This window comes from Vulpes vulpes, chromosome 13 (assembly GCF_048418805.1).
Source record: "Vulpes vulpes isolate BD-2025 chromosome 13, VulVul3, whole genome shotgun sequence".
NCBI lineage: Eukaryota > Metazoa > Chordata > Mammalia > Carnivora > Canidae > Vulpes > Vulpes vulpes.
This window is the reverse complement of record NC_132792.1, coordinates 71074439-71086945: the sequence shown is the minus strand read 5'-3', so window position 1 is coordinate 71086945 and position 12507 is coordinate 71074439. Positions and strand designations below refer to the sequence as shown.

Sequence of the window (12507 nt, the reverse complement as noted above, 5' to 3'; positions counted from 1 at the left end):
TTAGCAGCCTAACCTATCTATACCCCCACTTATTCAGTAAAGATTAAAGGAAACATGTGAAAGCAATCCACAAACCACAAAGCAATTATAATTAACTTTAAGGCACACTGTCACAGTAAAGACATAAATCTTTCATGGCTCGTCAAATTGCCAACTGTAAAAACTATCTGAATTATGAAAAGATGATAAAAGGTCAGATAACACAAAGCAGAGTTGGTCCTGAAATGCAGAGCCAATAGTCAAGTACATGGTTCAGCCTATTTCAGAGGAGCTGGAATTTGGGATGCAATCAAAAATTAACCTTGTCTCCATTTCTGTCCACTGGACAGCCAGCCTTTTTTGTGCAGTGTCAGCCACACCAATGAGACACAGTGGAGAAGGGTGGAGTGAATGACAGAACTGGATGGATGCTGGGTGGATTTGTTTCCTAGGGCTGTCATGAAAAATTACCATAAACACAGTGGCTTAGAAGGAGAAAAATTTATTTTCTCACAGTCTGGAGGCTAGATGTCCAAAATCCAGATATTGGTATTGGGAGGGTTTATCCCTTCTGGAAATTCTAAGGAAGAATTCACTGCATGCCTTTTAGCTTCCAGCAATCTTTGGTGCTCCTTGGCTTTTACGTATCACCCTAATCTGTACCTCCTCCACCATCCCATCCTCTTATCCCCTGCATGTCTCCAAGTATTAACCAGGCCCAACACTGCTTAGCTTCTGAGATCAGACGAGATCAGGCACATTCAGGGTGGTATGGCTGTAGATGGAACCTGGATTTTTATAAGGACACTCTCCATGATCTCATCTGGATACCTACCTTAATTACACTGGTAAAGACCTAACTTCCAAATAAAGTCACATTCTGAAGTTCTGATTGTTATTAGATTATGGTCCACCAAAATAAATGTTGAAGTCCTAATCCCCAGAACAGAAGAATTTGTCCTTATTTGGAAATGCAGTTATTGTAGATGTAACTGGCTAAGATAAGGCCATGGGGGCTAGGGTGGAATCTTACTCCAGTTTGACTGGTGTCCATAGGCAGAATGTCATGAGGTGATGAAGGCAGAGACTGGAGTGATGTGTTCACCAGTCAAGGAACACAACAGACTCATGTTAAACTATTAAAAACGAAGAGAAAAATATGGAAGAATTCTCCCTTATATGAGGTTTCAGAGAGCATGTCTCTGCCAACACCTTGATTTTGGACTTCTAGCTGCAAAAACTGTGTTAGACTACATATCTGTTGTTTAAAGACACAGTTTGTGGGTTTTCTTTTTGTTTTTATGATAGCCCTAGGAAAATAATAAAGGGATGAACATGAATTTGAGGGGGAGGGGATTATTCAACCCGTGAGACGCCTTGTCATTAAGGCTGTTTTAATGCCAGCACTGGCAAAAAGGATACATACTGTCACCATCAAGAACCTCATGATCTGGGCAGCCCAGGTGACTCAGTGGTTTAGCACTGCCTTCAGCCCAGGGCATGATCCTGGAGACCCAGGATAGAGTCCTGCGTCAGGCTCTCTGCATGGAGCCTGCTTTTCCCTCTGCCTGTGTCTCTGCCTCTCTGTCTCATGAATAAATAAAATCTTAAAAAAAAAAAAAAAAAAAAACCTCATGATTTTAGAGAATAGTGGAGCCAAAAGGCCATAATCCTTGCCCCATGTTCTCGATGGGAATTGCCAATTAAAAGTATGAGGAGTCCTTCTAGACTGTCAGTGGTACAGCTTACACCACTCACTCTTTCTCTCAACTTCACCATAATAAGTCAGCATCATTCTGGACTTGTACCACAGACCGCACTATCACTTCTATTAAGACTATGGCTAGCCTCTCTGGCAAACTACAGTATAATGGCTGTGGTGATACCAAAATGTCATGCCAGTATCCACTAGCACCGGAAGGCTCTGAGCAAGGTCATCCTGAGCTGCATGGGAAACTCTTTGGCATGATGTTCCACACTGCCAACTCCCAATGTTGACGATCAAAGATCTGACCTGCCATCTGCACAAAGCTAACAAACATGACTACATCAAGAAATGGGATAGGCAAGGGTCAAATGGAACTCTAAAGAATGCCCAGAGATACACTAGGATTAGCCTGATAAATAAGACTTTCACAATTAATACCATCGAATTTTGACACTGAGGCTGCCAACTTGCCATTTCCCTTAACCACCACAGTATCAAGCTTGTTTCCTAACATGACAACAGATTTGGCTAAGGCCACTTGATAGTGGATCTCAGAATCCACATGGAATCCAATGTGTAAGAGCCCTGGGCCTTATCCCCAGCAACAGCACAAGAGAAACAGAGAGAACTCAGCTGCTGGGAAGTCTGTGCCCGACTGTATTCCTCAATTCCTCAACACTAACTATTCTTATTGTCAATCACAGTTTCTATCCTCTAAAGAAAGTTTAGAAAGCTTTGCTTCATCATATATTATCATTACCAACAAGAAAATCCTCACTGTATCCAATGAGAGGATAAGGTAAGGTAGGGGATTGACTTTAATAATTACTGAGCTACAGCTAAGATTCTGACAGGATAGTAAGTACTATAGCAAATGACTTAATAGCATTAACTCTTAAAAGCTCTAGTGCATTTCTTACCTGTATATTCAGAAAATGGTTTATGTATTACTCCTAGCACAGGTTTACCATTCACAGCCACGCACACCATAGTAGTGACATATTTTCGAAGATCCTCTATGAGGAAAAAAGACGACAAAAAACAGTAACAAATTTATTAAAATACAAAATTTAAAATTAATTTTGAATTTAAGAATCAAGTCAAATAATTAGAACAGTCCCTGTCCCTGCACAAGGGATGCACTCACTAAATATTACCACTATTATAGGATGTAGCCAATTTTGGTCTAGGAAAATTTTTTATTGAAAAAAGCCCTCAATATTCCATATTTCTATTACTTACTTCAGCAAAATATTTTCTAATTTTTACTATTAAACACCTAGGTCTTCCTCCTGTTCTCCAAATAGTTACCTACTGAGTGTCTATTATGGGTCAAGTTCAGTGCTTAAGGACGAGAATACAAAGATGAAAAAGCAGAAGGCGGGATCCCTGGGTGGCGCAGCGGTTTGGCGCCTGTCTTTGGCCCAGGGCGCGATCCTGGAGACCCGGGATCGAATCCCACATCAGGCTCCCGGCGCATGGAGCCTGCTTCTCCCTCTGCCTGTGTCTCTGCCTCTCTCTCTTTCTCTCTGTATGACTATCATAAATAAAAAATAAAAAAAAATAATAAATTAAAAAAATATATATTAAAAAAAAAAAAAGAAAGAAAAAGCAGAAGGCCCCAAATTAAGAGGACTTACCATCTAGAAGGAGCACACATAGATAAGCAAGTAACTTTACCATATACACCAAAGGAACAGAGAAAAGGGAGGAATTGGATATCTCTCAGTAAGAAACTAAGCATAAGAGAGGAGCTAAGAAATGAAATCTGAGCTAGGATTTCAGGTAAAAAATAACAAAGAAAATGGGGGTGAAGGCAGTAATTCTGTTTTGCTACTTAATTACCCCTAGTGCCTAGGACTTACTATTTGAATCCCAAAGATAGATGTATATGTAATAAAACCTAAGTTCCCCAAATCACAAGTAAATATTGTATCCTGCCTATATAAATAAATACTGAAACTCACATCTCAAAATATAACTCAATATACAAACAAATACCTCAATACATAGGTGTTCAATAGGAACCATTTTATTGTTGTGACTGCTAAAATATCCCTTCAACTAAAGGGTCAGTGATAGAATGAATCGCTATCAGGAAGAGAAGTATGCCACAATATGGTGGTTTTGAGGTCAGGGGAAAGGTTGAGAATAAATGACCCAGTCCAACAGTTTCATACCACACTGCATTAATCCAGCCAATTGGATTAAATTAAATTCTAATTGGAAAAGCTGTGTAAGACTGGTAAAGTATTTACCACCAAGTACACTACTTGCCTTTGTTCTCATTTGCCAATATATAATGGCAATCAAAAGCTTGATCAATTTTAATGTAAGTCACCTGTATATTCCTGGGTAGCATCAAGTGGATCAATCCAGACAGTAACACTTTCTGCTGGCACTTCTTTAGGGGTGGCTATTTCCTTTAGGATATCCTCAGGAATCTTATGATCCCATAAGATAACCTCCTGATCAGCTGCATCCACATGTTCCTCAGTATTTATCTGTACCAAAAATAGATGACAGTTAAAAAAATTTACAAAGAAAAAAACACCACCTGAGAAAACACAAAAGAGGAAAAACATTTTAGACCAAATCACATAAACTAAATGTAGATAAATCAGTATTTTTATTTTGAAGTATTTCATTGCAAAAAGGAAACCTATTATATAAAAGAGATTCCAGCAACATCTTGTCATCAAGTACTTAACAATCTAATATTCAAGCTTAGCTTGTTGCCTAAGACAGAGAATCCAAATATAGAGAAATAGAAACTAAGAAACTATTTGAAGCTTAGTGATATTTATAAAAAAAATAATATATTTAAAGTGTTAAAATAGAAAATATCACGAAACAACGGAACATAATCAACTATTAAGAGGAGGAGAAAAGTGACAATGGACTTAAAACATATGCCTTAAAAGAGAAAATTCATGAACTCTGAGAGACACAATGTCCTAGAAAAGTAATCATCTAAAATAAACCTTTAGGGCAGCCCCGATGGCGCAGCGGTTTGGCGCTGCCTGCCTGCAGCCCGGGGTGTGATCCTGGAGACCCGGGATCAAGTCCCACATCGGGCTTTCTGCATGGAGCCTGCTTCTCCCTCTGCCTCTCTCTCGCTCTCTGAATGAATAAATAAATCTTAAAAAATAAATAAATAAAAATAAAATGAAATAAACTTTTAATTAATAAAAAACCCTGAAAATAATGAAATAGATAACAAGCTAGTAAATTACAAAATGTAAACAAAGCTGAAATGGGTAATCCAAAGGGACAAAACAAAACAAAACAAAAAACAGTCTTCTCTTCATTATAAACCAAAGGTATGTCACAGGATAAAATGCTAAAATCAGATTTTCTCTTTTTATTTACTAGGAAACAAAATTAAAATATAAAATAATTCTGATTCTCAACAAATATATAGATGGGGTGAGTAGAGAATCACTTCTTTCAACAGTGAGCTTCTCAATGAATACTTAAAATATATTTTGTTTTATAAAACAATGATTTAAGTTAATGTGTTAGAATTGTATTTACTTCTAAAAATAAGGATGTACCAATAAGGTGACTGCGTCAGTTCTTAGAGGTTAATAACAGACTATCAACCATACTCAAATACTACCTTACCAAGAGACGTCGTCTATCAAATCATAACATACATATGCAAGAAAAATGTCCCCAAAATGTGAATTTCCAGTAGGGACTAAGACTTAAGCGGGACAGGCTTTAGGGTACTGTGTTTTCTGACAAATACCCTTTCCACACCAGACCACTGTGTTTATAACTACACGTGATTCCATGCCCAGACCCCATACTACAGTGTCAGAGTGATTTTAACAGTGATAACTATATAAGTAAAAAGTCACACGTGGTGAAAACCCTATAAATACAAGCAATCTCTGGAAAGCGCCTTGATATATCCTAAATCGCCACAAAGTTAAATATAGTAATATTCCAGAAACATCAAGCCACTTCAATAAAAAATATTTTAATATAATATACAGTATTTAATACAGTGTACAGTAACAACCAATCCATCCATTCACTTATTCCTTTATTGATTCCATAAACATTTACTGCCTGCAATGTACCAGACAGTTCCAGGACTTAATGTACAATAGTGATCAATTTCAGACAAAAATCTCTGCCCTTGTGGAGCTTATATTCTAGGGAAAAGAGATGAACAAGATAAGTAAAATGTGAAATGCTAAAGAGTGACAACAAGGAAATACAAAATGTAGAAGGGAAAAACTATGCTATAGGAAAGAAGCATTGCTCTTTAAGAAAGGGTGGCTAGGATTATTCATACTAGCCAAAAATTAGAAACTACCAAATGTTGATCAACTAACAAATGGATAAACAAAATGTGGTACATCCATACCATGGAATGTTTTTCAGCCAAAAAAGGAAATGAAGTACTATTCATACCATAGCACTCATGAACCCCCAAAACATGATGCTAAGTGAAATAAGCATGAAACAAGAGATCACATAAAATGTCCATAAGAGGCAAATCTATGGAGTCAGTCGATCAGTAGATGCCTGGGGCTGGGGTAGGACTAGAGATTAGCAGTAAATGGGCACAGAGATATTATTAAGGTGATGAAAATGTTCTAAAACTGATTAATGACAAACGTTACACAACTTGGCAAATCTAAAAACTACTGAAGTGGACATCTGTAATGGGCAAAGTGTATGATATGTAAAATATACTGCAATAAAGTTGCTGTTTGTTTTCAAAGATACGATAGCTAAGGAAAAGGCAAAATGAGAACGGTAACTTATTTATTTATTTTTAAAGATTTTATTTATTTATTCATGACAGATACACTGAGAGAGAGAATGGCAGAGACGACAGGCAGAGGGAGAAGCAGGCTCCATGCAGGGAGAAGCAGGCTCCATGCAGGGAGCCCGACGTAGGACTGGATCCTGGGTCTCCAGGATCACACCCTGGACTGCAGGCAGCGCTAAACCGCTGCGCCCCCGGGGCTGCCCGAGAACGGTAATCTAAAGGAAATTAAGCCTCCCAAGTATGTAAAGGAAGCAACTTGTAGCCGATGGAGTAACAAATGTAAAAGCCCTGAGGTGGGAGCGTGCCTTGATTATTCAGAGCAAACAAGAAGGCAAGTATGGCTGGAGAGTAAGCAAAGAAGAAAGGAAGCTGGATGGAGATGAGGTCTCACAATAACAAACTCCATGGTGAAGGACTCTGCAGGCACGACACAGTCAAGCTGCCTTCCACTGTAACCTCTGTTAACAATGCACAGAACGTCTAACCATTGCAGAAAGCTAAAGGAGGGTGGCGTGTGGGGGGAGGTACAGAGATAGAAAGGAAGAGTGTAATCATAACATGCAACTGATGACTTACTTACTACTGAGAAAATCCAGAACGTGTAGATAAATTAGAGAATTAAAAGAATATAGCAGTTTCTAGATATAAAATCAATATTTAACAATCAATTGCATTTTTTATATACCAGCAACAAATATTAAAAGTATTTAACATAAAAATGGTACCCATTTAAATTAACAAAAGAAGTAAATTATCTGGACATAAATCTATCCAAGATGAGCAAAAACACTAGGGAGAAAATAAAACTGTATGAGAACAAATTAATGACTTAAAAATGTTAAAGATGTCAATTCTCACACCAGTAAACCATAGATTTAAGAAACTGGTCCAATCAAAATCCCTATAGGTTGTTTTCTTCAAAAACCCTTTTTGGAGAAAGAACAGCAAAGAACAAGCCATTTTGGTGAGAGAGAGGGAAAAAAAAGAATTATTATGGTGGGATGACCTTCCTTACCAGATATCAAGATTTACTGTTTAATGCTCGAATAAAGACTATGACATTGGTAACATATCTGACTTTTCCCCCAAGATTCACTAAGAAAGCCATACATACATACATACACACACATAAGTGTACAGGGTAATAATTTGCTACGTGTATATACTGTAAAATGATTACCAAAATCAAGTTAATTAATGATGCATCTATCACCTATTTACTTTTTTCTTTTTGTGGTGAGATGTTTACGATCTATTCTTGAAGCAAATTTCAAGTATATGGTACAATATTATTAACTATAATCATCTTCCTATAAATTTGATGCTCAGAATTTGTTCATCTTAGTTGTAACTAAAAGTTTAAACTGTTAGACTGACATCTCCCCTATTCACTCATTCCCTAGTGTGGCAATCACCATTCTAGTGATTGGACCTAGTCACGGTTTCTATGAGCTCAACTTTTTTTTTTTTTTTTTTTTAGATTCCACATATTAGTGATACCATGCAATACTTTCTCTGTGTGACATTCGTAATAATGTCCTCCAGATTCATCCATGCTGTCCCACGTGGCAGGATTTCCTTCTTCTTAATGGCAGAATAACGTTCCTGTGTGTGTGTATACATACATATACACACACACACACACACCCTTTTTCTTTATTCATTCATTTACTAACAGATACTTAACCATCATTTCCATATTTGGATATTGTGACTATTCCCATAATGAACATGATGTGAGTTGCAAGTATCTCTAGATACTAATTTCATTTAAATATATATCCAGAAGTGTGGCTGCGGGATCATATGGTAGTTCTATTTTGAATTTTTTGAGGAACCTCCATACTGCTTTTCATAACGGCTATACCAATTTACATTCCCACCAAAAGTTCTCTTCTCTCCATGTGCTAATAATATTTATCTCTTGTCTGTTTAATAATAACTGTAACAGGTTGAGATAATACCTCAATCGTAGTTTTGATTTGTATTTCCCTGACTAGCGATGTTGAACACCCCTTCATATAACTGATAGTCATCTGTAGGTCTTCTTTGGAAAAATGTATATTCAGGTTCTTTGCCCATTTTTAATTGGATTACTTATTATTTTGTTATTGAATTGAATGAATTCCCTATACAATTTACCCCTCATCAGATACACAGCTTACAAATATTTTGTCATTCCATAGGCTGCCTTTTCCTTTAGCGGTTTCCTTTGCTATGCAGGAGCTTTTTAATTTGATTTGTTGTTGTTTTTTGTTTTTTTTTTTTTTTTTACTTATTTTTGCTTCTTTTTAGAGGGTGGGGCAACAGGCAGAGAAAATTTTAAGCAGGTTCCACATTAGGCGGGGCTCAATCTCACAACCCTGAGATCATGACATGAGCCAAAATCAAGAGTCAGATGCTTTGACCAACTAAACCACCCAGGTGCACTTATTTTTACTTTTCTTTTCTGTACTTTTAGGGTCTTTTCCAAAAAACCATTGCTAAGACCAGTATTGAGCTTTATGGTTTCATGGGTTACATTTAAATCTTTTGTGCATTTTGAATTAGTTTCTGCTGAGTGGTATAAGATAGGGATCGAGTTTTATCCTTATGCATATAGATAACCAGTTTTCCCAGCACCTTTACTGAAGAACTCTTTTCCTTGTGGTATGTTCTTGATGTCTTGTTAAAGATTAAATATGTACATGTGGATTTACTTCTATATTCTATTCCTTTGGTCTACGTGTATGTTTTATGCCACCATCCTGGTTTTGATTACTATAGCTTTTTAATATTCTTAATCAGGAAATATGATGCCTCTAGTTTGTCCCCCTTGCTTAAAATTCCTTCAGCTACTTGGGTCATTTTATCTTTTAAGATTTTATTTATTTACGTATCTATTTATTTGAGAGAGCACGAGGGGGAGGGGTAAAGGGAGAGGAAGACGACGACTCCCCACTGAGCAGGGAGCCAGATGCAGCACTCTATCCCAGGACCTGACCAAGATCATGACCTGAGCCAAAGACAGACACTTAACTGACTGGGCCACCCAGGCACCCAAGCTATTTGAGTCTTTTGTAGTTCCATGTTAATTTTGGATTATTTATTGTTTCTTTGAAAAATGCCATTGGAATTTTGACAGAGATTACACTAAATGTGTAGATTACTTTGGGCAACATAGGCAATTTAACAATACTAATTCTTCTAATCTAAGACATGTAGCACCCTTCCATTTATTTGTGTCTTCTTCAATTATTTACATCACTGACTTAAGTTTTCAGTACACAGATTTTACACCTCCTTGGTTAAATTTATTCCTAAATATTTTATTGTTTTTGGACCTATTTTAAATGGAATTGTTTTCTTAATTCCCCTTTCAAATAGTTCATATTTATTAATACATAGAAATAACAATTATTTTTGTTGACTTTGTATCCTACAACTTTAGTTATTATTATTCTAATAGTATTTTGTTAAAAATTTTAGAGTTTTCTATGTATAAAATCATCTGCACACAATTTTATTTCTTCCTTTCTGATTTGGATGCATTTTATTTCTTTTACTTACCTAACTGCTCTGTCTAGGACTTCCAGACTGGGTTGAGTGGAAATGCTAAGAGTGGGTATCCTTGTTTTCCTGATGTTAGAAGGAAAGCTTTTAGATTTTCATGAATGGGTAGCTGTGGGCTTGTCATATATGGCCTTTATTATGTTGAGGTATATTCCTTCTATACCTATTATGTTCAGAGTTTTTATCATGAAAAATTATTGAATTTTGTCATATGCTTTTTGTGTTTACATTTTTATACTGAAGTAATCAAATGATATTTATCATTCTGTTGGTATATCACATTGATCAAATTGCATATATGGAAACCATCCTTCATCCCAGGGATAAATCCCACTTGATCATGGTGTTTGATCCTTTAAATGTCTAATGAATTTAGTTTGGTAATATTTTGTGAGGATTTTTGCATGTATGTTCATGAGGAATGGCCCAGAATTTTCTTTTCTTATAGTGTCCCTGCATTGCTTTTGTATCAGGGTAATGCTGGCTTCATAAAGTGAGTTTGGAAGTCTTCCATCTTCTTCCGTTTGGGGTAAGAATTTGAAAACAATTGGTATTTTTTTCTTAAAGATTTTATTTATTTGTTCATGAGAGAGAGAGAGAGAGAGAGAGAGAGAGGCAGAGACACAGGCAGAGAGAGAAGCAGACTCCATGCAGGGAGCCTGATGTGGGACTCAATCCAGGGACTCCAGGATCATGCCCTGGGGCTGAAGGTAGATGCTCAACCACTGAGCCACCCAGGCATCCGGAAAAGGATTGGTATTAATTTTCCTTAAATGTTTGATAGAATTGACAAGTGAAGATATCTAGCTCTGGGATTTTCTTTACTGGGAAGTCTGATTAATGATTCAATCTTTTTACAGGTCTGTTCAGGTATTTGATTTCTTCATGATTCAGTCTTGGTAGGTTATATGTTTCTAAGAATTAATCCCTTCTAGGTTATCCAATTTATTGGCCTATAGTTGTTCATAAGTAGTCTCTAGTGATCATTTGTATTTTGCAGTATCAGGTGTAATATTTATGATTTCATTCCTGAATTTATATATTCGAATCCTTTCACCTTTGACTAGCTAAAGGTTTGTCAATCTTATCTTTTCAAAAAAGAACAGCTCTTAGTTGGTATTTTCAATTGCTTTTCTAGTGACTATTTCTGCTCTGACCTTTGTTATTACATTCCTTCTGCTAACTTTGGGCTTAGTTTGCTCTTTTTCTAGTTCCTTAAGGTATAAATTAGGTTATCTGAGATCTTTCTTTTTTCTCAATGTAAGCATTTATCATTATAAATTTCATAGAACCTTTGCTACATCCCGTAAGTTTTGGCATGCTGTACTTTTTTGTAAATTAGTTAATTATTTTTAAAGACAGAGAGAGGGGGAGGTGGCCAAGGGAGAGGGGAGAATCTTAAGCATGCTCCACACTGAACACAGGACTCAAATCCCTGGACCCTCAGATCATGACCTGAGCCAAAATAAAGAATTGGATGCTTAACCAACTAAGCTACCCAGGCACCCCTATTTTTGTTAATTTCAACATTTTTTTTTCATTTCCCTTTCAGTTTCTTCTAAGATGCATTGGTTGTTCAAGGGTATATTGTTTAATTTCCACATATTTGTGCATCTTCCAGCTTTTGTCCTAGTGTTGCTTCTAGTTTTATACCACTCTGGTCAAAAAAAGACCTGTGATATGATTTTTAATCTTCAATTTGTTAAGACTTGTTTTCTGGCCTTACATGGGATCTACTCTAAGAGTATTCCATAGGAGCTTGAGAAGAATGTGTATTCTCTTATTGTTGGATGAAATGATTTGTATATATCTGACACTTGTATCAGTTTGAAGTATTTCCTTATTGGTGATCTGTTAAATTGATCTATCCATTGGTGAAAGTGAGGTATTGAAGTCTTTACTATTATTGCATTGCTATCTGTTTCTGTCCTCAGATTAATTAATAAACTTAGTGCTCTGACTTTGGGTGCATATGTGTTTACAACTGTTATATCATTTAGATGAATTGACCCTTTTATCATTACATAGTACCTTCTTTGTCCCTTCTTTTTTACTTGAAGTCTACTTTGTCTGATAGTAGTATAGCCACCCTGTTCTCTTTCAGGTTTCCCTTTGCATGGAATATTTTTTCCATCCCTTCACTCTGATCCTATGTGTGTCTGCAAAAATTACGTATTTTTCTTACAGGTAGCATAGTCTTTTTTTTTTTTTTTTTAATCCATTCACCTATTCTGTTTTTTGGGTTTTTTAAAAGAATTTATGTATTTATTCATGAGAGAGACAAGATAAAGCAGGCTCCTCAAAAGGGAGCCCAACGCGGAACTTGATCCCAGGACCCTGAGATCACGCCTTGATCCATAGGCAGATACTCAACCACTGAGCCACCTAGGCATCCCACCTACTCTGTTTTTTGATTGGAAAATTTAGTTCACCTACATTTCAATTATTAGTTAAGTATGGACTTATTAATTCCACC

The 12507-nt window shown here is 36.5% G+C and overlaps 1 protein-coding gene across 1 annotated transcript in view; it reads right to left on the bottom strand.

Annotated features, from left to right (window-relative positions):
• Positions 1 to 12507, bottom strand: part of BPNT2 (3'(2'), 5'-bisphosphate nucleotidase 2) — a 37890-nt gene that overhangs the window by 15443 nt on the left and 9940 nt on the right. The window contains exons 2-3 of the mRNA XM_072734699.1: positions 4029 to 4191; positions 2608 to 2703 (exon numbers count right to left, since the gene is read on the bottom strand). Coding sequence (XP_072590800.1) covers positions 2608 to 2703; positions 4029 to 4191 — 259 coding nt within the window. The remainder of the gene's footprint in view (positions 1 to 2607; positions 2704 to 4028; positions 4192 to 12507) is intronic.